The sequence below is a fragment of the Schistocerca serialis genome, chromosome 9, assembly GCF_023864345.2.
Source record: "Schistocerca serialis cubense isolate TAMUIC-IGC-003099 chromosome 9, iqSchSeri2.2, whole genome shotgun sequence".
NCBI classification, from domain to species: domain Eukaryota; kingdom Metazoa; phylum Arthropoda; class Insecta; order Orthoptera; family Acrididae; genus Schistocerca; species Schistocerca serialis.
The window spans coordinates 61,996,401-62,023,355 of NC_064646.1; the positions used below are offsets into that span (position 1 = coordinate 61,996,401).

Here is a 26,955-nt window from a genome sequence, read left to right on the forward strand (position 1 = left end):
GAACAGGGATGAATTAGGAAATTACAGGCGAATATCATTGATCTCAACATTTGCTAAAATCTATGAAATGATAATAAAGAATAGAATTGTAAGTTTTATAACAAAGTACAGTGTATTGCATTCATCACAGCATGGTTTCAGAGAAGGGAAGTCAACAAAAACAGCATCAACAGATATAATTGAGTACATTCTTAATTTACTTGACAGGCAACAAAAGACTTGTGGGATTTTTATGGACGTATCTAAGGCATTTGATTGTGTGGACCACTCAAAATTAATGATGAAATTATATCAGTATGGAATTAGAGGAAAATGCTATGACATACTTAAATCATACATTACAAATAGGAAACAATGCACAGAAATCAGACATACTAGTGGGGGAAATATAACAAACTACAGATCAGAATTACAAACAGTTAAACACGGTGTGCCGCAAGGGTCTGTGCTTGGGCCAATACTATTTATACTCTACGTAAATGACTTCCCTAGCCATATAAATCAGAAACTTATAATGTATGCTGATGACACAACAATCATTTGCACAGCTGGAGCTTGAGAAGGAAGCACTCCTGACTATTGAAAATGCAAATAAATATTTAATACAAAACAACCTGTTTATGAATCAGTCTAAAACAATGAATGTAGTATTTCAGACCAAGCATAGTGAAAATTATAATATAAATGTTAATATAAATGGAAAGACTATTAAAGAAGTAACCAGCACAAATTTTCTAGGAACTATAATAGACAAACATTTGGCATGGGGGGAGCACATAGATGCACTGTGTAAAAAGATAAACAAACAGATCTTCATCATGCATAAAACAGCTAAGACTGTGGATGACAAAGTCCTCAGATCAATGTATTATGGACTTGTCTTCCCACATTTGTCTTTTTCAGTTCATGTATGGGGAAATGCACAATCTGGCTACTTAAAAAGAATATTCACAATTCAGAAAAGGGCAGTGAGATGCATTGCAAAAATACCACCAAGACAGACCTGTAGGCAAGCTTTTGTACACTATAATATTATGACAGTATATTCACTGTACATATACCAAAGCATAATGGCGGTAAGGTCAAGTGATAAACACCTCCTAAATAAAGATGTACACAAAGACGGTACAAGAGGAAATGAAAATTACTACATGATAAACAGAAATCTAAAACTGTCTATGACTGCCCCAGAAGAAGCAGGCAAAAGGTTTTTTAATAAACTCCCCAAAATCATTAAAAAAGAAACAGATCCAAAATGTTTTAAAAATCATTTGAAACTATATCTCACAGAGAAATGTATATACAGTTTGAGTGAATACTAAGATGGTGTTTAAATATATCATTACTGAAATGTACCTTTAAAAATTATCATTTCTGTATGTTGTTTGGATTTGTGTGTACGTATAATGTGAAACATGTAAAACCTTTGTATGATTATGGACTATTTCTGTTTAATTATTTGTTTCATTTATATATATGTTGAAATCAAGTTTGATGTTAATAGGCTATTGTATGACACACCCAATACTCTCAGCTGGATTTTCAGCTGGAGTCCAAGGGCAAAGAATAAATAAATAAATAATTGAACATATGAGATCTAGTCAAAAAATTCCGGAATTTTGTCCACAAAATTTTTCTGCGCTTACCTTTTACTTATTGTGCATGGTCTCCATTGAAATACTCTCCTCCACAACTGACACACCACTCCCAATGACGTTTCCACTTCTGGAAGTAGTCTTGGTACACCTCTTCCTTGATCACACAGAGTTCTATCTGTGAATTTTCTTTTATCCCATCTATTGTTGCAAATCTTCATCCTTTCAATGGGGTTTTCAACTGTGGAAATAAAAAAAAAAGTCTGCAGGGGCCAGGTCTGGAGAGTATGGAGGATGAGGCAGCACAGTGATCTCGTATTTGTGCAGTAGTCACACACCAACAGGGATGAATGTGCAGATGCATTATCATGACACAAGAGCCATGAATTGTCTCGCCACATTTCTAGCTGTTTCCTTCTCACTTTACTTGCAGGCATCACAACACATCCAAATAGTACCACCGATTAACAGTTTGACCCTGTCACACACACTATATTGACGGGCCTGCCTTGGCCTGAGGTCAGTTTGACCCTGTGGCACAAATTTATGATGAACTACTCCTTCAGTAAACGTTGAAGGGCGTCCTGAATGAAGGTCATCCTTAACTTCCGTCTGGCCATTTTGATATCATGTCAACCATTTGTAACACCGAATATGGCTCATCACCATAGGGTTCCTACATCATTTGGCATGTCTCTGTAAAGGTTTTCTTGAGTTTCACACAAAATGTAATGCAGACGTGTTGTTCCTCTAACTCTGCCATCTTGAAATTTGCAAACTGTGCAACACACCATTCTTCTTAGTACAGCACTGAACAATAACTAACAGATAAACAACCAGTTACATGCTAAACATAGGCATGTGCAGGGATGTCAACTGCATTTCGCTCCAACATACCATTGCCGTGAAATTACAAATGTTCTGGAATTTTTTGAACAGCTTTTGTCTGTAACAAAGCACAAATGGCCATTGGCTTGTTTGACACATGATAGAATGTAATGGAAAAGCTGAAGAACCTGAACTTGCACACACTTGAATATAGGTGTCATCTATCATGTGTACATCTACTTAGAAAGTTTAAAGAACCAGTTTACATGAGGAATTTAGGTATGTATTATAGTCCACTATGTATTGTCTTGTAGGAAGAGAAGATTAGAATCATTACAGTGAACATAGATGCATTTCAGCAGGTATTCTTCCCATACTTCATATGTGAATGGAATGATAAGAAATCCTAATATGTGATGCAATGGGAATTACCAACTGCCATGCACTTAACACTGGTTTGCAGAGTACGGATGTAGGTGTAGAATACATGACAGCTACTAACCTGTAAAGTGTCTTAGGATTTGAAACCAAATACCACTGGATGTAGGTAATGTAATAAACTTGGTAGACCAATGGTATATAAAAGTCAGTGTGGTGATTGTGACAGTTCTTACTTCATAGGCTACTTTGATGACCTAGCATGTACACTAAAAGTAATTTTAGGTGCTACACTGTATTCATTGTGAACTTATTCTTTTTGAAACTTCCAGCAGATTAAAAATGTGTGCCGGACCGACACTCGAACTCGGGACGTTTGCCTTTTGCAGGCAAGTGCTCTACCATCTGAGCCACCTAAGCATGACTCACGCCCCATACTCACAGCTTCACTGCTGCTAGTACCTCATCTCCTACTTTCCAAACTTTACAGAAGGTTTCCTGTGAACCTTGTGGAACTAGCACTCCTGAAAGAAAGGATATTGCAGAGACATGGCTTAGCCACAGCCTGGGAGATGTTTGCAGAATGAGATTTTCACTCTGCAGTGAAGTATTCTTTTTGTCAGAACCTTTTGTGGTTAATTTTTGTGGCTATTAATTAATCATAGTTCCTCATGTGACCTTTTTCCATGTATAATATATGTTGTATTAACTAAACAAAACCCTTCTTTGCCTTGTTTCACAAACTTTTATTATTTCTGTACAACCTAGGTTTCAGATTGTAAGCACTTTTTCCAGTACACAACAGCTGAGTACTGTTTCACCAAGAACCCACAGCTGAATCAGTTACATTACGTAACAATCTCTGTTAACCTTCGTCTTGGTGATGGCTTATGCAAGCTTGTTATATGTTTATTAATGGAAGTGTACATAATTGCACAATTTATTTTAGCTATAGCCCTTTGAACTATGGCACATCTTGCTGTATATACATATGTTAGCATAAAAAATAATAAAAGTGAAAGTTTAATATCTGTTTCCCGAACATATATAGATAAAACTGGCTTTCTTCAATCTTGGTAACATCGGTACAACTTACAGGCAGAGGGAACACACTTCTAAACCTAAATACAATGCAATTGGGGTGTATTGTCACTGCACTGATTGCCCCCATATGGTACACTGGACAAACTGACAGTGGTATTGGTACCAGGTTCAAAAAATGTCTCAGGATTCCAGTACAAAGAAAAACCAACTAAAGTGGCAAATTTCACATTTTTTATTCAGTTGATGACTACTTTCAGCCCAGGACCATTTTCAAATCACTGTAACAGATAATCGGAATCATATTTCTGAAAATGCAAAAACCATGTCAAAAATGTGGAAATGACACAATTGCAGCACTTCCAGCATGCTGGAAGTTTGTGCCTCAGGATTTCCTGCTCTAAATCTGAGTTGAGTACCCATTTTCATGTGCAGAGGCATTCCATCAGCGATCTTGCCAGTAACTTATAAATTATATGTTGTAAAAATGAGGGCCACTCATTAAATATACTGAAGAAGTCAGAATTATGTGATCCATCGAGCAGCTTCCTCATCATATCCTAAATGGATAAATGGAATTAAGGCACCACAGCATCTTGGTAAATTTTGACTGTTTCAATAGAAGTTAGTTAACATAGTGTTTGGTTCTTCTTTTCACCATTGGCCTTTCCCATTTTCTCCTCCACCCCACACCCTCTCCTCTCTTCCACCTCCTTCCCTTCTCCCTCGAACTCCCTTTTTGTTTCTTTTAATATTTTATGTGGTCTTCTATATTTACCAGAGACATTGGTCTAGGTGTTTTACATGTCTTTCTCACATATACTTACCTTCAGGAGCCAAAATGTGTAACACTGTCAATAGAGACATGTCAAGTAAAAGAGAGACACTACCTAGCTTTTAGTACTAATAGTTTGTTTAATGGGGAAGGAGAGAAGGATATTAGGAAAGCTTAGAAAGGAAGGGCGGGTCACTCACACCCCAGGATGAGGGCAGCCCACACAACTCTCATCCTCATTGCAGGTGGGCCTTACTGACTTCACTACCATGGCACTGCAGATGAGGTGAATATTCATTTAGCAAATGTGAGCCGTAAAAATATTACATTCAGTAAATAACTATGCATCTAGTACAAATCTCTTTAGATATCTTCAAATTTAGCAATTCTGTACATAGATTCCTTAATGTCATTTGTTATTAATGAAAACTACATTAATTTTAAATGAACAGTGATTTCCGCACCTACAAGACATGGCAGAATAATGCTTTCCTTGTAGACCTTGGCTTCTTTTTGGGGATTTGGAGCTAGCAGCAGATATAAAGAAGAAATTGTAAATCCTCACAAATTTCAAAGTAAATCACTATCATATCTTATTATCTACTCTTTATTCAAGCCATCTGCTCATATAGAGTCAAGAAATTAATTTTCCTGTCATCTGTGTATTACGCAGCAATGTTCACAGTAAATAGCTATCTATTATTATTGTAGGTAATTGCCATTCTTGATAAATAACAATGAAATCTTACAAGAAAAATAAGGAAGTAGTATCAGATTAAAAACAGCTGACCAGTATCACAGTTTAACGATAGTCAAATATAAATCAGTTTCTAGCAGCTGTTCCTCTTTGTTAATGTATGTGTCAACTCATTCCATACCCCTTAATGTTCTCTTTCATGATGAGGATACCATTACCTGGTAAAGTTTTATAGTTGTATGTACATTCAACCACCACCATAAAGGTGTCACAGCATCATGTCAATAGTTGCCAGTATGTTTTGTGCACCATTCCAAGTTGATACTGGGTTGACAATAAATCCCAGATATTTGATACCTGTTTCAGAGAGAAATTATTACTATTATTATTAGTCTTTTAGGACACTAAACTGTGAGGTCATAAGCAGACTCAGAGAAAATGGTATAGGCCTGCCTCAGGCAGAATGCTTCCAAAACATTACTCCAAATAATTTTGCTGTGAATATTTTCAATCCATTTCTTGTAAATCCATGATTTCATTTATTACTTCACACAATTTGTTCAAGAGATTTTATAAGAGAGGAAACCACCTGGGATATACAGGGCATCAGAGTTTATAGTACCACTGTGTGATAGCAATAATGAAATCCTACAGGTACCGTAGTTGTTCAACTAACCATTGAATGTAATCTGCCTGACTGTTGAATTGTTCAATTAGATCTGCTCACTGATGTCCTGTAATTTCTTTATCCATCTACAGACAACAAATATTGTATGAATGATCTCCAAATGTACATGTAAATTTTACGTGACATAATTACAAAGAAAGAGAATATGCCCTCCACTGCATATAAAAGTATAAAAGGACTGCTGTTTGCAGTATATATCAGTCCAGGCAAAATTGGCAAAAAGTATTCTCACCTGAAGATGGAGGTCAGTTGGACCATGGAAGTATTGTGTTCTGTTGTTGTGTAATATAAACATTGCCTGTAACCATTCTACAACTGCCTCCACAGCCGAATGGTTACAATCACCGCCTTTGGTGCAGAAAGACCTGGGGTTTATTTATAGTACATACTCAGATTTTTTCTGAGGTTGAAAGGCATAAGGGGGGGGGGGGGGGGGGGGGTGTCCACTCAGCCCTTCTGAGTCCAAATCATGAACTGCTTGAATAATGAATCAGAGCGTCATCATCAGGATTCATTTACTGGCAATAAAAGCTGGAGGGATTAGTGAAATGCTGATCACACGTCCCACAGTCATGGACTGCTCCATATACTGACTTGCATACTGCAGTCAGTCAGAGCAGTCCTATGGCCGAAACCTAATATCGCTGTTTACTTTCCTTTATAAACATTGCCTGGAAAATGTTAATGGTCATCATAAACACTTACCAATCAAAAGCATTGTCGCAGGAGATTTTTTAAAATTCTGCATTAAATTTATTTTTGTCATGCAGTTTTCTATTGTAGAATGGTTGGCTGTTGTACAGTTTTACATCGCTATGGCATACATGCCTTTGTGTGTTAATTAATTTTGTTCACGCTTTAAGGTGGGCTGTCATACGTAAAATGTTTTTTGTGTGTGTAGAGAGAGAGAAGATATTGTTAGCCCTTTTATCTTTCTGAATATGGGATGCAACATTTCTGTGGAACACCATGTGTTGTGAGTTATTATTTGGATAATTCTCTCTTTTGTAAAAAAGAAACAGTACATTATATTTCTTCCTTCTGAAGCACAAACGTTTCTGATAATTCTAAGAGGAGAAGAGAATGAATTGAGTTTCTATGCAAGTTTTATTATGTGGTCATTAAAATATAAGTTTTCATTAACATGAATTTCCAGAAATTTTGTAGATGGTTCTGTCTATGGCTTTGTCACCCAACACTAGATCTACCTTTACACTGTAACTTATTCCCCCAAACTATTTTACTTACATTTAATTCAACCTGTTTTTATTAAGTCATGAGTTGACATACTTGAGGACTTCATTGATAGTTGTATGTAATAATTACTGTGGTACATTCATCATCACACTAGGATCAACCACAAATAGAACGATATTGGCTGCATTATCTGGGCTTTGTGTCGCATTTATATAGTTGAGAAATAATATGGGATCTAGAATACTACCTTTGGTGTTCCTATTTCCACGGTGCCCCTCACTCCACCCCCACAAAAATAGGAAAAAACTGTTTTTGTGATTGCAGTAAGTTGACATCAGTCGTATAATTTGTTTTTTGCATATTTTGCTTTTTTGCTATGCTTCAAACCACTTTTTACCATACAGTTGAACACCTAGAGCTTCCAGTTTTTCTAAGAGGGTGCCACAACTGTCAGAATTAAATACTTGGAGAGGCCTAAATTAACTTCTATTAGACTACTGGTTTTTTTCTTAATTTCTAATTATTTGTTTAATGTAGCACATTACTGCCATTTCTGTGTTCTATCTGTCTGTAAACCTTATTGATTACTGTTAAGTAAGTTATGGTTATTTAGATATTTGTTGATTTTGTGCTTCAGGAATTTTTTCTAATGTTTTGAAGAATGCCAGAAGGAGCAATAGTGACCAATCGTTTTCTACTTTATTGTTGCCACAGCTTTTAAACACTGGCTTCACTATTGATGTTTTCAATCTTTCAGGAAACTTTCCTTCCCCAAACAAAAAGTAGACTTTTCCTTGTAGTTAATACAACTGCACAGCAGCTGCTTCGAAATGTTTCTCCACACTCAACGATTTGGCTTCACACCTTTTTTAATTGATTTGGTAAAAATACATATACCTCTATTTTTGGCATTCTTTCTACAATATTAAATTGCCAACTCACGGGGATGGATGTTAATGCCACTTAGTTCAAAATTTCTCCACTAGTGCTCCATAATGTAACTGTATTACATATTTTCACCAGCCATTGTTATCCCAACTGAATGTTTAAGCTTAAAAATATGCTGGTAACTAGGATGAGAACCAATTAGCTATATGTATGTTATGTGGTGAATCATTCTGTCTTGTGTCCTTGTCAGGTTCCAAAAATACATTAGAAGCATAGGTTCTCTGGATCTTACGGGCCATTCACAGGACTGCAGTGACTTTTTTGCTGCTGTTTCCATTTCTGTTGTTGCTTATCATGGGGCTGCTGTCAGATGTTTCTGATAGCTGGGAAATTGTGGGTTGTATCAGGTACATTATCCATGTTCTTCGGATTCTTATCTGTGGACTGGTTACATTTGAGGTGTTTCCTTGCTCTGACAAAATCTCGTGTCTGGCTTGGAGTTTCATAGCTTCGCTGACATCAGATTTCACAGTTAATTATCCATATAATGCAAATTCCTTTCCATGCAAGGTATGACCTCTGTGGCATCATACTACATACTTCAGATGTTATTTACTGGTTCTAAAATTTCTATTATAACAGCATTTTTCTCTTAGTCTGTGTAGGAAAAAATCATTGTGTATTGTGGAATCCTTTCCCCAATCTGTTTATGTCCATGTGTGTTGCATTTTTAAACTACCTACAAATATTCTGCATCTCTGTACTCTTTTCTGTGACTCATGTATGTAGCATAGAATTTCATGCCTGGTTTTATTAGACAAGTCTAAGTCCAGATGTTGTACACGAAAATTAATTGGCTATATTACTTGACCACAATATTATTGCACCTCAAAATGGGTGCATTTTGGTTGGCTTATTGTGAGTTTGTATCGTGATGTTTCACGAGGATACGATGAGGCACTTGCTAATACATGCACAGCTGTCTTGAAATCATTCACCAGTGTGATGTGTTTTCATTAGTCACCATTGTTCTAGTTTACATTTAACATCATTGTGCATTTCTGATAATGACCATGGGAGGCCAAGTGCAATTATATTGTGGTCGGGTAATACTTCACCTTGGGTGTTTGCATATTGCATAACTTTTTCACAAAAATCTGAGTCTGTAGTCTCTCAAGGAAGAAATAAATAATTTTACAAAGTAGAAAACAAGGAGAAAGATAAAAAAAAATAAGGTCTCATTGTACAACAGAAATTAAAGACTTTCCTAGGACCGACGACCTCACTGTTTGGTCCCCTCCCCCAAAACCAAACCAACCAAAAGTTAAAATAATGAAAGGAAATGTTGTATTTTACACAGAGAACAAGGGGGTTCCAATTACTGGAGCAAAAGAATGGACATGTCTGTGGTGTATCATTTCCTTCTATACACTTTTTCTGTCATTAAAAGTGAAAATAACATCAAGCTGGGAATCCTGACAAACTTAATTCACAATTTGAATAATACCAATATGTGATGTTATATTTGGCCAATGTAAGTGAAGTGGGCCTGCAACTATCCACAGTCTAATGAAGCTTATAATGACAGCTACTCAACAAAGTTTCACTTTACACAAATGGTGTAAAAGTGTGTAATCCCATTATTATACTAAACAATTCAAGCCTTGAAATATAAGCTAACCGATTCCTGTGGCTGCAGTAAAAAGCATAATTTTGAAACTGATGCCCCTTGTAAGCTCAAACAGAAACACCTTACATTTGTTGCAATATCATCACATGATTTTTTTATTTTCTTTATCTCACAGAAAAGTAGAATTGTTAACTGTTGCTAATTATTTGTAGACCTAGTGGAAATAAGTCAGAGACTTTTTTTTGTTTTTTATCAGTAAGAATTTACTGTAAAATGTCCACAACTTCCATTTCTGTCATGCCAGTGGTAAATGTGCTCAATCAAGATCATGTTTATCTCACTGCAAAATTGTGTGTATTTTGTCTTAACACCTCATCTTAATTAATACTCAGTTATTCTAATCAGTCTAGCTTTATAGTTCAATTGTATGCCCATGTGCAGTACCTACTCAAACTTCACTATTTTTTAATATTTATATTACCCTTTGCAATTTAAGATTAACCCTTTACTTCACAGGAGTTGCTACTTCTTTCAACAGTTTTGCTAGTCAACTTCCACAAAAACAGTGCCAAATCAACTGTGAAATTGTAAACAGGTTTACAAAAAAGCCTGTGCAATAGCCAAGGATTCTTGTGAACACCACAGCAATGCACTCATTCAGTGTGACATCAAATCACACTGAATATCACATAAGAATTGTTTGACTGTCGTAAGATGAAAGGAGATAATGACAAAACAGTTACTATACACAATTTTTATTTACCATTTCACAACACAAATATGATCAGTCTTATATTGTGTTCTGTTTCTAGTGATGAATAATTATCACAAGATATTCATGGTAACTTGTATGAAACAGTTGTACACTTAATTTGCAAGTCATTCAATGCTATCTTTGACATATGTAAAGCTTATCAGACAGAAAAGGGAAGTGTTAAATTTCTTGGAGGAAAAACATAATAACAAAGAAATAACTAATCAATACAACAACAAATTTAGTTTGAACATCAATGATGAAGATTTCACTGCTCCATCTTCTCTCCTCCCTGCTGTTGCTGGTTGGTAACAGCTGGAACACCTGTTTGCACAATTTGTACTACACGCTCACTGTCCTCTGCTGGAGGGAGAGCCTGAAAAAGCAAAGAGTCAAATGAGTTCCCAGATATAAGAAAGTTATCACTACTATATGATATTTTCTTTATTGTTGCTTCCAAAGTTACACAGAAATGCTCTATGCAATACACTGATTCTACACCTACTGAAATGCTTTGCAACACAAGTTTTTAACTTATCACTAGCTGTACCCAGTCATGACCCTCCTTGTGAAGAATTTATGTTTCTTAGCTCAGGGCCAAACAGTTCCATTGCATCTTCCTTTTACCTACAATACAAATGCCCAACTATACGTAGCAGTTTCAGTCCTACAGAGGTTTGCTGAATCCGTGACACTTCCTATAGTTACTGTGCCAGTGACAGTAAGACACAGTTACCTTTGACAAATCTTACTTCTCATTGTGCTCATTTAAAGTCTGAAATTTGGTATGATTACCATCGGTCCCATTAAGGACCACAACACTGTAGATAAAAGTACTGAAAGTGCACTGGGCCTAGCCTAACTTCTTTTGAGCAGCCTTTTACAAAGCTTATTACTTTGAGAAGAATATTGTTTGCAAATTACAAATTACTTGCAAATCCCAATGCAGCTTACAAACAATTTTTCCAGTTACAGATTTGTAATCAAGTTCAGCTGACTCTTCAAACAGAATTGCTACACAGTAACCAAGTTTTGCTGTTTCTTCTGGGCATAATCTTATTGATTGGGTCTTCAATAATGATGTACAAATCATTGCTGGTTATCATCATCCCACACCTATATTGTGTGAAGGACATCCTACCAAGTTTTGTAACCTAATATAGGTTCTACAACTACTGGAAGGTCAGTAATATTTTTTGATACGCACCTTCTTTGGTGCCGAGATGGTGAGGACGCCGTCTGATGATAGTTGCGTCTGCACCTGGTCAGTCACGACGTCCTTCGGCAGCAAATAGCGACGCTGCATCTGGCGCGAGATGTATCCGTGCTCATCTTTACGCTCTTCATGTTTTGCCTCTACCACCACACTGTCTCCCACCACTTTTACCGTCAGCTCCTCCGGTTTGAACTGCTGGACGTCTAAATTGACCTGCAACGAAAACGGTACCATAAGTTCGGCTAACATAAGCTATTTTCAGCGGTGATCTCCCCATTAACTCCAGAAATAGCAAAATTGTTTTTTTCTTTGACGTTATTAACAGCTAAAAGCTGTGTTGGATTATAGTTTTGCATGTGATGTTCACTTACCTTAAACCCATCTTTGTTATTCTGAATGGTAGATACGCCGGAATTACGAGCTGCCAAATGACGCCATGGTCTGTAGTATCCAGAAAGACTAGGGACGATAGACAGACGAGGGAGAAGCAAATCGTCATGTGTCAGACCCAAGCCAAAATTTTGGTCGAATAATGACATCTGCCTGTCGACATCGTCAAGCAAGTGGCTGATCAGCGGTGTTAAAGCCATCTGCAACAATACATGATTCACTATCACTGTGTTTTACAGTTAAACTATTCCGGCTTACTTTTACTATTCACTAAAGTGCTTATAACCATTCGGTGTATGCTTAAGAAATTACGAAGGATATGTCGCGCCAGTAATTATGTTATTCCCTCCATCCGCACATTACATGCAGCCTAAAAAGTTAGTCATTCTCATCTTGAACAGGCCATTGATATATTATAGTATCTTATGATAGGAAAAAAAATATTTCATAACGTGACAAAAGGTAACAATACAGTATCCCAGCAACGCATTACAGTTACCAGCACTCCCGGTAGTCAACTACACGCAACCTCAAATAAAAACTTCATTAATTAACCGCAGGTCACTACAGCGACGTAGCAAACACATCATCTTATGTGCGCACTTACCTTTTACGAACGAAAGCGCTGCTGGAACTTCGAAAGACTCGCTCGCTTTTCGCACTTTCTGTACACGGCGGCAAATTGTGCGCTTCGAGGCCGCACCAACGATTATATAGGCTCATGCCAGTGCTACCAACATCGTAAGAATGAACATGACTAACACGTTTGGAATGGACGGTAGAGACGTCTGTAACTGCCGCGTGCGTTCTAGATATTTCGAGTATCAAGCAGCCTCTGGTATGACAAAACCCCACGGCTTTCACGTTACGACACAAACGAGTAGCTGCAATTTCGTGTCGTCACTTGTACACGTATTACGGTGTCTGAATTTCGTGTGTGTTTTCTATGAAAGTAATGTGCGTGTTTTATGATATTGCTGCACGTTGCTCAAGAAGTTGTGGTATAATTTTGAAAAATTATCGTGTTAAAAATCGTTCGTGGGAGCATAAACGCTCCTTGTATGAATTTTGTGGCAGAAATAAACGACACTATCGTAATTTAAAGAAAGCGATCGAGATTTGTACACTTGTTTTATGGCCGATATCAGCCGTTTATTTATTTCGGTTTTCTTTGCCAATGAACCTACCTGATAATTTGTAACTGGGAGTGATGGATACAATTTATAGGAGGGCAGACTACGTCAGATGTAACATTTGCGTTCTAACTGCATTTGTCATGTTACATTAAATCATACATAAATACAATAAAGAAAACAGTATTCCATTTTATAGGTACATAAAAGGTTATTGCATACTTTTTGTTACAATATATCAATATTTAGTTTCATTTTTAATACTCACTCATACTGAATATAAATTTCTGTGTGAGGTACTCTTTTTAAGCGAGTTTGGAAAATTAAAAAAAAAAAGTTTTTCCTGCTGCTTCTGACGTCCTCTTCTTTTTCCTTTCCTCTTGTTTCGTGGTTATGCAGTCTTTTTGTAGACGTTTGTCATTTGCTCTCTCTGACCTGTTATTCAGATACTTAGTGTGTACAGTGAGTACAATGTCATTATATTGTGTATAAATGCTTGTCTACATGACTGTCTGGGTGGTATCTTTATTATGCACCTCACTGCTGTTTTCTGAATTGCAAGTATTCTCTTCAAGTAACCTGTTTGTACACTTCCCGTAGGCCTATGCAAATTGAGTAGGCCAGAAGTGGGAACACTTTGTTCTGAGAACTTTTATCACTCACGACTTTTCTGTTTTGCACATGAGAAAAATCTGTTTATTTATATTTTTACACATTACATGCATGTGTTCCACACAATGTCAAATACTTATCTAAAAGTTTCCAAAAAAAAAAGTGCTCATAATGTCTGTCTCTCCACAGTGTTTCACTTGTACTTGTTTGAAACACTACATACACTGTTTCAGTTTGATCTGCAAAAAGACTATTGTTTTAGATACTTAGATGCATTTTCAGTATTCAGGAGTACTTCCTTTTCAAGCTCCTCCTGTGCCTCAGTTGCATATATACCGGTGCTGATTGTGTCATCGGCATGCATTGTAAGGTTCTGATTTATATAGTGTGGGAAATCATTTATGCAGAAAATAAATAGTATTTGTCCAAGGACAGGACATTGTGGCATGCCATGTCTAACAGTTGTTCTGCTTCAATAATTATCATTTGTAACTCAGATCTGTAATTGATTGGTTTATATTTCACCCAATAGAGTGCCTGATTTCTGTACGCTGTTACCTATTCATAATGCAAGATTTAATTTTGTCACAGCATTCCTCTTGGATTCCATACTGATACCGTTTCTCCTTTAGCTTAGAATGATTGACACAGTCAGTAGAATGATTCACACAGTCAGTTGCTTTAGATAGGTCTATGAAGTTACTGTGGGTCTTTTGCTGCCTGTGAATTGAACTCAGAATGTGTTCAGTTAGATCTTCTCTGAAACAGTGTTGTGACAAGTGTTTAATGACTTTAAATTATATTCTTTACTATCATTTCATACATTTCAGCAAAACTTGAGATCCAAGATATCGGCTTGTAGTTGCATATTTCACCTCTGCGTCTTTTCTTAAATATTGGCTTTAGTATACTTTCCCTACAGTCCTTTACGAGATGTGACGTTACACAACCTAAGCCAGATCAATGGTTGACTTTTAGTTGGTTTACTAGATTTGAAACGTCTGTATTTGTTGCTTTGATGAATGCAATGAGATAACTGATATGTGGAATTTTTTGCATTGTATTTACTTTATCTGCTGCAGTTAAAAAATATGTGTTAAAGGTGTTTACTATTCTTAGAGTACCTACATCACAGTACATTTACTTAGTAATGAAATTTGTTCTCAACAACATGGACCAGTTTAAAAACAACAGTGACATTCATTATTATAATACCAGAAAAAAGAAAGACTTACATTATCCTTTACCCATCAACCAACTTGGGTGCAGAAAGGGGTAAAATATAGTGCTATAAAAATTTTCGACAAATTACCGGATGAAATAAAATGTCTGACAGACAGCAATAATAGCTTCAAAAATAAATTGAAATCATATCTCCTTGACAACTCCTTCTATCCTTTTATCTACAGCTGACATAACGAATAATGCCCTTGTTTCCTCCAGTGCAACTGTAATACTCTCACTTTTTTTATTTTGTGCAGAACATTATATGCCACAGTCTTACATAAAAGAAAGTAAAAAAAACTGGTACCATTTGGTAACTGCATATTGTTTGCATATACTGTTTCCCCTTTTCTACCAATAAAATCCTTTTTTATTGAATTATGTTTTTTGAGTTAATCTCCCTTTATGCTCCTACAGTATATCCTCTGCTCAAATCTATCAGTCTTTATGTCTATAATTATTGCAAAATTGTCTGCTAGTGTGTAATTTGTTACCTGTGTGTCACAGCAGCATGGAGGAATATTTGTTGTTATGTGATCAATAGTAGTTTCACTATGTTGAGTTACTCTGGTGGGCTTATCTATTTTTGTTTTTAGGCTATAAGTATTACGTCCAGTTGTGTCATTATGTTGTCTGTATTTTCTGCAAATCTGTGTTCAAAACCCCAATAATTATTAAATAAATATATTTTTATTAACGCTCTTGGATTGTTCCTTGTAGCTGTTCAAAAAATGTTGTCATATCACTGATTGGCTCTTGGTACACGCCTTTACACACAGCACATCTTCCTTGCAATTTTTATTTCCACTGTTGTAGCTTCAAAGCTCATTTCTGTAGCATATTTTGTGGTAGTTTTGATGGCTTTAGCTGACACACAGATAAAGAAAATAGCACCCCTCCCCACCATCTTTATGCAATTTTCTACAAAAATTGGTTAACTTGCATAATAATGGCTTTCATAATCAGTATTGCAACTACTGATTCTGTCATGTTAAAGTCCTAAAAAGTACTAAGGTTGAATTACATCTGATTTTCTTTTAGCTCATGTTGTGTTGCTACTAGAACATCTGGCTTCTATTATTGCAGTATCACCTATAATTCATCTGTTTATTCTTTATGTACTGAACATTCTGGTGAAATATTGTAGCTTTTGTTCTTAACTTTAATGTTTACTCTTCCTGTGATACACTAAGCGTGTTACTAGCTCCCCACACTTCTGTTACACTGCACTAATTTTTTGCTGGTTGTGGCACTAAAACTGAACCAGTTCTTTGCATTGTGTTTGAATTCTTGACAGTATTTTTATATTTGTAAATGAGATAAATACTTTCACTTGCATATTATTCCAGTGTCTTCCTCTACTCCCCGAATGCCATAAGAAATTCTCAGGTCACATAACAGTTGTCCTAGGTCTCAGACACCTACATGGACTGGATGTTTGTATTACTACTACTACAACTACTACTATTGCTACGGTAGATTTCACAGGCCTTGGTCACCTCTCGTGTGTCATTTCTGTTGCTTTTCTGCTTCACAAGAAAAGTGAATGTGCCACTATAGGCAACCTTGCATAGCATATAACCACAAACAGCAACTATTCACTATAGGACCACAAGCATTCATAGGCTCAGTTTATTTGTTAAGTATTTTGGTTGTCAGAATTTGGTTTAATATGTAATTTGACTAGCTTTCTAGGACTTGACCGATGTGACGGAATCAGTAGTTGCACCTCTTAGCCTGCAGCAACACATTTTTATTTATTTCCCATATGTAAACATTGCTGTCAGACTTCAAGTGCCAGATAGAAGTCACTTGCACAGGGATCTTGGGGCATTGGCCTTCAGGTCATAAACTAAAGAAAGTGCATTTTACTATTGACCACCCCGTTGCAGAGTAGTATGCTTGATTTTGGGCACTATATTCATATTTTGCACAGTGAAGTCTTATAATGTTATGTTGCGATAAAAACAGGAACATTTTGATAGTCCTATTTTGATTTTCACTGAATTTTTACTGGTACAGGGTGTCCCCCATAAAACTGGTATGCCTCACATATCCATTAATCATCTCTAGTCAAATTGCTTGTGAAGTGGCAACACTGTCTCAAAAGTTGGTTCCACTGCATTTTCTTGGAAAGTTGAGTGCAGCTGTGTATTTGTCTTCATTTACAAAAATGGGGAAATTGGCATTAGAATAGCGAATTGATATTGTGGAGTGTTACATAGACAGGCTCCAGCAAGGAATGTAAAGAAATGAATCAAGTGAAATATCGTGGTAGAAACCTTCCCACAACCAGCACTATTCAACATCTATACAAGAAATGAAGAGCTGTAGTACCCATTCAGAATGTGTAGAAGAGTCGTAGACTGGTAGTGAGGACCCCTGAAACTATAGACAGAATTCTTACGGACATTACGAGAAGTCCCTGCAAGTCAGTAAGGAGTTTATCACAGCAGTTTGGTGTATCTCGTACATCATGTCATCCTGAACTAAACGATAAGAAGCTAAAAGCGTATATTTGTGTGTGTGTGGGGGTGGGGGGGAGGGGGGGGCGTGGTGCAAGAGTTGACATCTGAGGCTCAGGAAAAAAAGAAAAGAAAAAAAGAGTTCATTATTGTAACTGGCTGTTAATGTCAACTGCTAACTGTTATTTGGGGCCCTTGATATATTTGTTGTCAGACGACATCTGATTTCTTTTGTCAGTTTATGTAAACTCAGAATTGCAGATACTGGTTGCAGGACGTATACTCTGCATGAAGAATCTCTTCACTCAGAGAAGATAAGTGATTGTTGTGCGTTGTTTGGCATTTGCATTATTGTACCCATATTTTTCAGTTATGCCTTAAACAGTGCCAGATATCTAGAGGACTCTGACTCACTCTATACACAGTTAACAGACGCAAGGAAGCTGTATGCAGTAGTCCAACAAGATGGAGCAACCGCTCTAACATCTAACCAAAGTATGGCCCACATCACCGTGTTCCCTGAAGACAGACTTGGCAGTAGACGCTTCCCCCCCCCCCCCCCTCCCCCAGACAGAACAATACTAAAGAAATTAAAGTGATCGCATCACCCTGCCTGTGGAATTACAGCATGTTGTTGGTAATGTCATCACATGAAGTCAGTGATGTCTGGATGGCCATGGCTTCCACTTACCATTTCTCTTATAAACAGTAACTACATGTTTTTTAACATTACCTATCTATTCTTTTTTAGTTAGTTCATTGTTACTTGAACCTCAGGCATGAGACATACCAGTTTTATGTGGGACACCCTGTATTCCAGGTAGCGATCAGAGTCTTTACATTACCAGGACGATAGGATGAAGTCCCACAAAGAACACTAGCATGTCCCTTGAGGTGAAAAGGGAGTGGGTTACACCATCTTTTAAACATGTGATAGCAAACTGAACAAGGCAGGCCACAAAAATTGGTTTTTGGAGCCATAGTAATGTTTATCTTGCATGTCGTAAATCTCATTTGCACCTATTTTATAGCTGGATGCTCCTGAAAAGAACTGAGAGCTGCTGCCTCTGTTTCTTGTCTTTAGATATTTGCCTCAAAGTAATAGCTATTTAGCATCACACAGAGGACATGTGTGACTTAAGGAATGTCACAGACACAAATATTCGACACTTTCCTTAAAAGAGCACTTGGCATGAGCATCTTCTAAGTTGAAAAGCCGAAATAACATCCTTTAAAGCTTTGTGGCACTCATTGGGGATCATCAGGAGACACTCTTTGTGTATCAACACTCCAGTTGTTATACTCAGCAACAGAGTACTGTGCATCTGTTCAGCTCAAGAGTCTACCTGTGAAACATATATATGTGCTACTTAACTCTAGGAGCACTCGTTAAAAACCCTTTTGTTGTCAGGATGGCATCGTGGAGTGTGGTTGGGCAGGTTGGTTGGCTTGTTGGGTGCTAATGATAAAACTTAGCAGAACAATCGTATATTCTTCTGTCGCCACCCAAGCCAGAGGCAGTGCAGTGCACAGACTCTGAACATGCCGACTCTGTCTCAGCAACCTGCATAGGACGTCACCCTGCAGTGTCTGGCTCATGTAATCATGGTGTCAGACACAAGGCACATCTCATTGGCAGCCATTGTAGCCCATACAATAGGTGTTGCTGTCCAGGACAGCGAGTGTGTATCACTAGAGCACTCTAGTGTACATCGAAGGCATGTGCTTGGGTAATCTCTCAGGAGCTCTACATGGTGTGGAGATCAACAACAGCATAATCTTTCCGCCAAGGAAGGCTGGGGATGTCGATGATTGTTTACAGTCACTAGTCATGGACAGTGTAGCAGTTAGTGTGCCCCCAAATAATGCAACAAGGTGACATTGTGCCAAACACCAGTAGTTCAGCTCAACAAGCCAGAGGTAGAAGTCTCTAACTCATAGAAGTCTCAAAGCCTTCTCATCATTGGTTTAGAGGTTGGCAGATCAGAGCAACAAAGTACAGCAGACCAGATAGGTAGGAGTTTCAAAGGCGGAAGTCATCTTGCTGAACAGTAACAGCTCATCACAGGTACAGCCTCGTGGCTGGTGTATTGCAATGTAATACATTTGAAGTCTCAGAAGCTGTTCATCTGAGGCAATGACATTATGCTTGGCGAGCAATGACCAAATGTGGCCCACTTTACTGGGTCCATCAGCTGTCTTCACCAGCCCTCTGTTTCGTAAGAATGGCTTTCCTGGCTTTAGCTTGTTGTCTTTCCACCATATAAAAAGCAGGCTGATACATGTTGTTGCGAAACTTTACTCTCTCTCGTGAAATTAAGTTGTGGTGTAAGAACAACATTATGTCTTCTCCTCACTGAGATCATGTTGCTGAGTTTACGATTAAGGTCTCTCATTCGTGTGAGGTTAAGCAATATCATTCAGGTTTGCTCTGCACTGTCAGGTTTCTGCCTGTTTGTCATTCTGATTCTGAGACGGGATAGTTGGGTGACTTGGTGCTGGTTGGAAAGAACTTCAAGAAAATTTTACATTTGCTGGTAATACATTTCTGTTGTGTAATATAATTAATCCATGCGGATTGTCAGTGGGTCAAGATGATCTGCTTCCACATCACTATGTCAATTCATGTTTCAGTTCTTGACATCAAATGGAAGATGGTTGATAAGCCCAACGTTCCAATATTGAACGATATATTCCCTGTGTAGTGAAAAATGGTTAGGATCTAGATGTTCCACTCTTATCACAACCACTATTATTACTGAAAACGAATTCTATACCATCAATAATGAAATTCTGTTGGCTACGAAACTATCCTTCACAGTGCCTGAAACTGCCATGCATCCAGGAGAAGTACCCTGGATTTGACCAGCATTGTGCAATTTGGACTTCCCTAAATTACATCCAAATGGGCCATGGAAGATTTGTGGGGCAAATCTTTATCATCTTCTTGCGACTCTGGTGCTGAATGACTGACTGTTACCCATATGTATCAACATGCAGTCCGCCCCCAGTAGCTGAGTGGTCAGCGCAACAGAATGTCAATCCTAAGGGCCCAGGTTCGATTCCCGGCTGGGTCGGAGATTTTCTCCGCTCAGGGACTGCGTGTTGTGTTGTCCTACTCGTCATCATTTCATCCTCACTGACGCGCAAGTCACCGAAGTGGCGTCAAATCAAAAGACTTGCACCCAGCAAATGGTCTACCTGATGGGAGGCCCTAGTCACATGACTCCCTCCCTCCCTCCCTCCCTCCCTCCCTCCCTCCCCCCCCCCCCTCTGCCCCCCTCTTTTTTTTTCAGGCATTCTTCCAAATATTTCCTGACAGTAATGAGTGGTGTGTGAATCAATCATGCCAAGATCTGTAGTGCATGATAGTAATGTCTTGTTACTCTCCTGAGTTCAACATCTGACTCTTCATGGGGGTATGCTGACTCAGTTTTTCAGGTGGACTGAGGGGAGGACATGAAGATGGACATGGGGAATAGTTACATGTTCACCTGCCTGGAATCAGTTTTCAGAATTGACGGTAGTTAGTTTTCTAAGCAGACAGGATTTGCAAAGGGTACAGCAATGAAATCATGGTTCCAGAGTCATCAGCGGGGATGCGTCGTGGTCTCTGCAGAAAAGAAAACTTTGTTTATACCGAAGACTATTGTACAAATGAAGCAGTGCAGTTGTTACGACACTAACCTCATTTTGGGATGGGGCTTGCTCTGTCCACCATCCTGATTTAAGTTTTCCTTGGTCAATTACGTAAATGCTGGGATGGCTCCTTCATCAAGGCCATGGCCAACCACCTGCCCTATCCTCTTAAAACATACTTACATATTCTGTGTGTATGTATATTTTGTGAGCTATTTATTTTCATTGTATTATGATGACAAATGCTGCATCATTGTAAGATGTTCCAGGCCTGAATAAATAAATAAATAAAGCTCTCCCAACTTAATGTACAGAAATTTTTGTTGTGCTCAATCTTAAGGTCAAGTTCTTTCATACAATAATCATGTTGCTAAATGCTGTACATCTGGCATGCCAAACTCAAATTATTACTACACAGTACTGATCAACTGAGTGTCTTTATAGCAGTGTGTGTAGCAACAGTGTTTCAGAGATTTACATCATAGCAGTATTTTGCTGTACTCAGCTAATGTCCCACAAAGGAAGTGATTTGTATATCTTTGTGGTAATCACCAAAATTTCTCTCAGAAAGTACATTTACACTATTCTTTGAAACACATAGGAACTATGTGTGTGATTAATGCACTGAACTAACTAAACTCTCATTTGTATTGTATTTTATTGATCCAGGCAATCATAGTATTGTACAGTTGTACATATATTGGACAGATCAAAAGAGCATATTTACAAGTAATTTTTACAAATTGATTTGTACATTATTTTGTAGTTAGGAAATTATATATCTTAAACAAAACAGTTAATACACATCATAGAATTGTACGGTTGTACATATGGTATTGGACAGGTCAAGAGAACATATTTGCATGAAATTTTTAATAAATTGATTTTACATTATTTTGTAATGAGGAAGTTACCTATCTTTTAACAAAAAAGTAAATACAAATATTGTATAGTAAAATACAAATGTTGTATAGTAAAATACAAATGTTATAGTAAAAAAATCCAGTATATTTGATAGACATGCACAGTATATAATAATCCAGTATATTTCATAGACATGCACAGTATATAATTTTCAGACCTAATTGAGCATTTATCATAAAATTGTTTACAATTTTAACCCCTTTCAAAAAAATGATCAACTGCATAAAAGCATTGGTCCAAGAGATATTTTTTTTAACTTACGTGTGAAGGCTCTTTGGTTCTTTGTTGCTTTGATTTCATTTGGTAAATTATAATACATTTGTATCCCAACATTTAAAACACTTTTTTGGTAGCAGGTAGTTCTGGACTGAATCATATGTAGGTCAGATTGCTGCCTTGTTGCAGTGTTGTGATTATCTCCATTGAATTTTAATGTGCAGTCATTGTTTAACAGGTATGACTTGACAAATGAGACGATGTTATAAATGTAAGCAGAGGGCAGTGTCATAATGCCATTTGTTTTGAAATGTTGTCTGCATGATTCGTAATATCTTAGGTTTCATATTACGCGTATTGCCCTTTTTTTTTGCATTTTGAAAATATATCTACCCCCAGGTGAGTTCCCCCAAAATATGATTCTATACTGTAATGTAGAGTGGAAGTGAGCCTAATATACATGGATGAGAACATATTTTGAGATTGACTTTTTGAGTATCCTTAAAATGTAACTCACAATTGATAGCTTTTTTGAGATACGATTTGTGTGAGTCTCCCACTTAAGATTTTCTTCAAGCCATATGCCAAGAAACTTGACAGAGTCCACATGCACAAGCTCTTGGTTATTTAGAATCACATTGGGCATTTCTTGTTTTTGGGATGAGAGTCTGAAGTTGATGTACGTTATTTTATATATATGAATATAATAGAGGGAAACATTCCACATGAGAAAAATATATCTAAAAACTAAGATGATGTGACTTACCAAACGAAAGTGCTGGCAGGTCGATAGACACACAAACATACACACAAAATTCTAGCTTTCGCAACCAACGGTTGCTTCGTCAGGAAAGAGGGAAGGAGAGGGAAAGACGAAAGGATGTGGGTTTTAAGGGAGAGGGTAAGGAGTCATTCCAATCCCGGGAGCGGAAAGACTTACCTTAGGGGGAAAAAGGACGGGTATACACTCGCACACACACATATGCAGACATATTCAAAGACATATTTTATATATATTTATAATCAGTTTGTTCTTGTTGAACCATTTGCTGAGTGACGACATAAGCGGTTTAATTTTTTGGTTGTGGTCCTCTGTATCAGTATTTTATTTTTCAGGTGAAACTTACATAAACTTGACTGTTTGTAATGCCATAAAGATTCCTTTGCAGGTTGTGGCTTCCATAAGGTTTTCAGTAATCAAAGGCTGCACTTTGTCAGCCGATTATGTATACAAAGATGGTTATATAAGGGCTTCGTTCATCATATGAATTACATTACATGAAAAATAAAAGACAGAAACAACATTCTAGTAGAGACTGTTTGGTGAAATTCTTTAATTAAACTAATGCGTGCTATTAAACTGGTTGATGTGGTACAGTAGTAATACATGGATTTTCATTTGAAAGGACAGAAGTTCAAATCTGTGTCCAGCCATCTAGATGTAAATTTTCTGTGATTTCCTTGATTTTTTTGAAAACGACACAGTTGATTCCTTCACTCTTTAAAGCTTGTGTTCCCTCTCTAATGGCGTTAAACTCTAATCTTTCTTCCTTCTTTAATGCTGTCGGCAGTTAATTCCTATAATGTAAAGAAAATGTAAAACTTGCAGCAATACCAGAGGGCATGCAAATAATTTCTTGCAGCACACTAATTTCAGTGGACAGAGCTGCACGATGCTGTTGCAAAAGAGATAAGTTAAAGTGTGTTAATCACATAAAAGGTCTGTGCACTCAGATATACATGAGATACTCTAATTGTGCTTCTAAAGTGACTTAATGTACATATTTCTCACTTCTAGGCTAGACACAATATTTCTTACATGCAAGGCAACTGCTGATAGGGTAACAGCTGATACATTAAGTTTGTGTAATCTTGGAAATATAGTAAGCTCAGGCACTAAGAGCATGGAACTCCACTACAATAGATTATGCTATATTCAGCAGAAATGGTATAGATAAAGTAAGTTACTGTAGCATAGATTTTCATTATTCTGTTAGGTGACAGGATATATAAATTTAGCCCTGCCAAAAATAACAAAGGTTGTTCTGCAGAAAGAAACTCTTGAACAGGTCAGATATTAATGCCTTTAAATGCAAACTAACAGGGTTCTGTATACCAGGTGAAATGGTCTAATGACAAATGGAATGAGTTCTTTCCAACCCTTTTGAGACTTATTTGTGCCCTGTCAGAAAAACTTGGAAGGTATTTAACACATTGACCACCACATGCATAGTGCTGGATGTTTAACTGCCAGGCCAAGGCATTGAGTGAAGCTATGCTGCGGCTACCAGTGGGCACACAGCATCAGGCATAGGGCTCTGCTGTGGCTGCCATTGATCTCATGGCAGTAAAAATGTTAAACATTGCCAAGATGCAAGTAACCCTAGACTGAAACTCCCGCAAGTCTGATTAGGCTCAGCAGAGTAAAGTGTCCTTGGAGGTAAATGACAAATACTGTAAGGGCACGATAATGATGAACATGGAACCATTCAGCATAAAGCATGATGGTAACACAATTGTGAAAAACCCAGATACTATATAAGGGGCAGTCAAATGATAACAAGATAGATGGGTGGGCCCAAATGTAGGCAAACTTGTTTCGACTAAACTACAGAAGTTGACTGGGGAGCCCTTACACACCCTCCATACTGTCCCAATCCCTCCCCATGCGATTTCCATATTTTTGGAGCCCTGAAGAAAGACATTTGTGGCCATTGATTTGCTTCAGACAGAGAGGTGCACATCTGGGTACAATCATGTTTCTGTAGGCAACCGTAGACGTTTTCCCATGACTGCATTGACTGTTTTGCCTCACAATGGAGTAAATCTATTAACAGTTATCATGATCACTGTTGAAATAATAGTTTACTTACTTTTTCCAAGTGTGTCATTTTCATTTGACTGCCGTTCATATGTAATATTCAAAATAATATTTCATTACTCTTACAGACCAACCAATCCATATTATAAATGCACGTGTTCAGACCCCATGTCACCTCACTCACTGTAGTGAATTTGAATTTATGAAGGTGAAGGAGCTGGAAGTATGTACAGAAAAAAAATTCATCTGAATGCAGTGGCATATCCAGTGCAATTACTAAAGTGTGCTTGAAAGAAACTCAGAACCTCTGACTACCTGATTAATTGCAGCATTAGCATATAAAGAGGGAAGTAAGGAAGATATCTCTAACTATAGACGATAGCACTAATTCCCACCTTTAGTAAGACATTTGAAAGTATTATCCTGTACCAGCTTAGTATCTTTTTCACGAAACACAAACTGCTTCTCGATTCTCAGTAGCCAGCCGCGGTGGTCTCGCGGTTCTAGGCGCGCAGTCCGGAACCGTGCGACTGGTACGGTCACAGGTTCGAATCCTGCCTCGGGCATGGATGTGTGTGCTGTCCTTAGGTTAGTTAGGTTTAAGTAGTTCTAAATTCTAGGGGACTGATGACCACAGATGTTAAGTCCCATAGTGCTCAGAGCCATTTGAACCATTTTTGATTCTCAGTATGGCTTTAGAAAAGGGCTTCAAACATGACCATAGCAGTTACACAGTTCCTCCACAAAGAGTATTGTTGGACCAGGTGATGCAAACTGCAGATGTATTTTTAGAAATGACAAAAACAGTAAACCTTAGGTTAATTCTGAAAAAAACTGAAGACATTCCATATCGAAAATCGATCTGCGCAGCTTGTAATGACCAGATCATGAATAGTTGCCAGAAAAATTAAAAATCAACTGGTAACAGATGGAGACATACAGGGCCAGTCATTCCCGACACTTCAGTATGGGATCACATGCATTAAGAAACTGTCAATTTCATGCTTGCTGACTGCGAATTGGCGACAAAAGGCAACACAGCCATACACTATCTATAAGCAAACAGGCCCAAATATAGTATATAGGGGCCACCAAACATCATTCAGTACAAAGTTTCAGCTAGCACCAAAGTTCGACCCTGCAAGCACCTCAGGTGTTCAACAGGCAAGAGCAGAAACTATGTGAGTGATAACTGTAGCCCAAAACGGTCATGTAAATCTAGTCTGTATCCACCTATATCTGTTTATCACTTCCATTGTGACAGAAAGTGTCTCCTTTTTCATAATTCATGACCTGGAGTACCATTGTTAGACATTACTTTGTGGGTCGTATTCATAATAGAGTGTTTGGCTAGTGTGGCTGTTTGTTTTACTAACTGGTCACAAGCCTCATCAATGTTTTTTTACATTCTCTAAGTGGGTCTTAGGACTCTAGTGATAACCCAGTGTATCTGGTCTTCGGCATATTCATGTAAACACATAAAGAAGCATTACTTTCGTTCTATTATGTCATTACTTTCATTCTATTATGTCATATGAGATCATATTCTGGGGCAACTCATCAAACCGAGCAAAAGTTTTTAGGGTGCAAAAGTGTGTGATAATAATCATTTGTGGTGTAAATTCAAGAATATCTTCTAGAAACCTGTTCAAGGAGTTTTGTATCTAATCACTGCTTCTCAGTGTATTTATTCCTTAATGATATTTGTTGCAAGTAATACATCTCAATTTCCAGCCAATAGCTAAATATATAGTATCAATACTAGGAATAAGAACAGTCTACATAAAGACCTAAAATCACTTACCTTGGTCCAAAAAGAGGTCCAATATTCAGGAACACATATT

General features: G+C 37.5%; 1 protein-coding gene across 1 annotated transcript; it reads right to left on the reverse strand.

The window, feature by feature from the left end:
* Nucleotides 1-10,505: 10,505 nt before the first annotated feature.
* On the reverse strand, nucleotides 10,506-12,842 carry LOC126419860 (protein lethal(2)essential for life-like). Its single transcript, XM_050087118.1, has 4 exons — nucleotides 12,685-12,842; nucleotides 12,059-12,277; nucleotides 11,679-11,900; nucleotides 10,506-10,847 (listed from the first exon to the last, which is right to left on the reverse strand). Exons 2-4 carry the CDS (start codon nucleotides 12,275-12,277, stop codon nucleotides 10,740-10,742), a joined length of 549 nt encoding a protein of 182 aa, XP_049943075.1. The 5' UTR covers nucleotides 12,685-12,842; the 3' UTR covers nucleotides 10,506-10,739.
* Nucleotides 12,843-26,955: the final 14,113 nt, after the last annotated feature.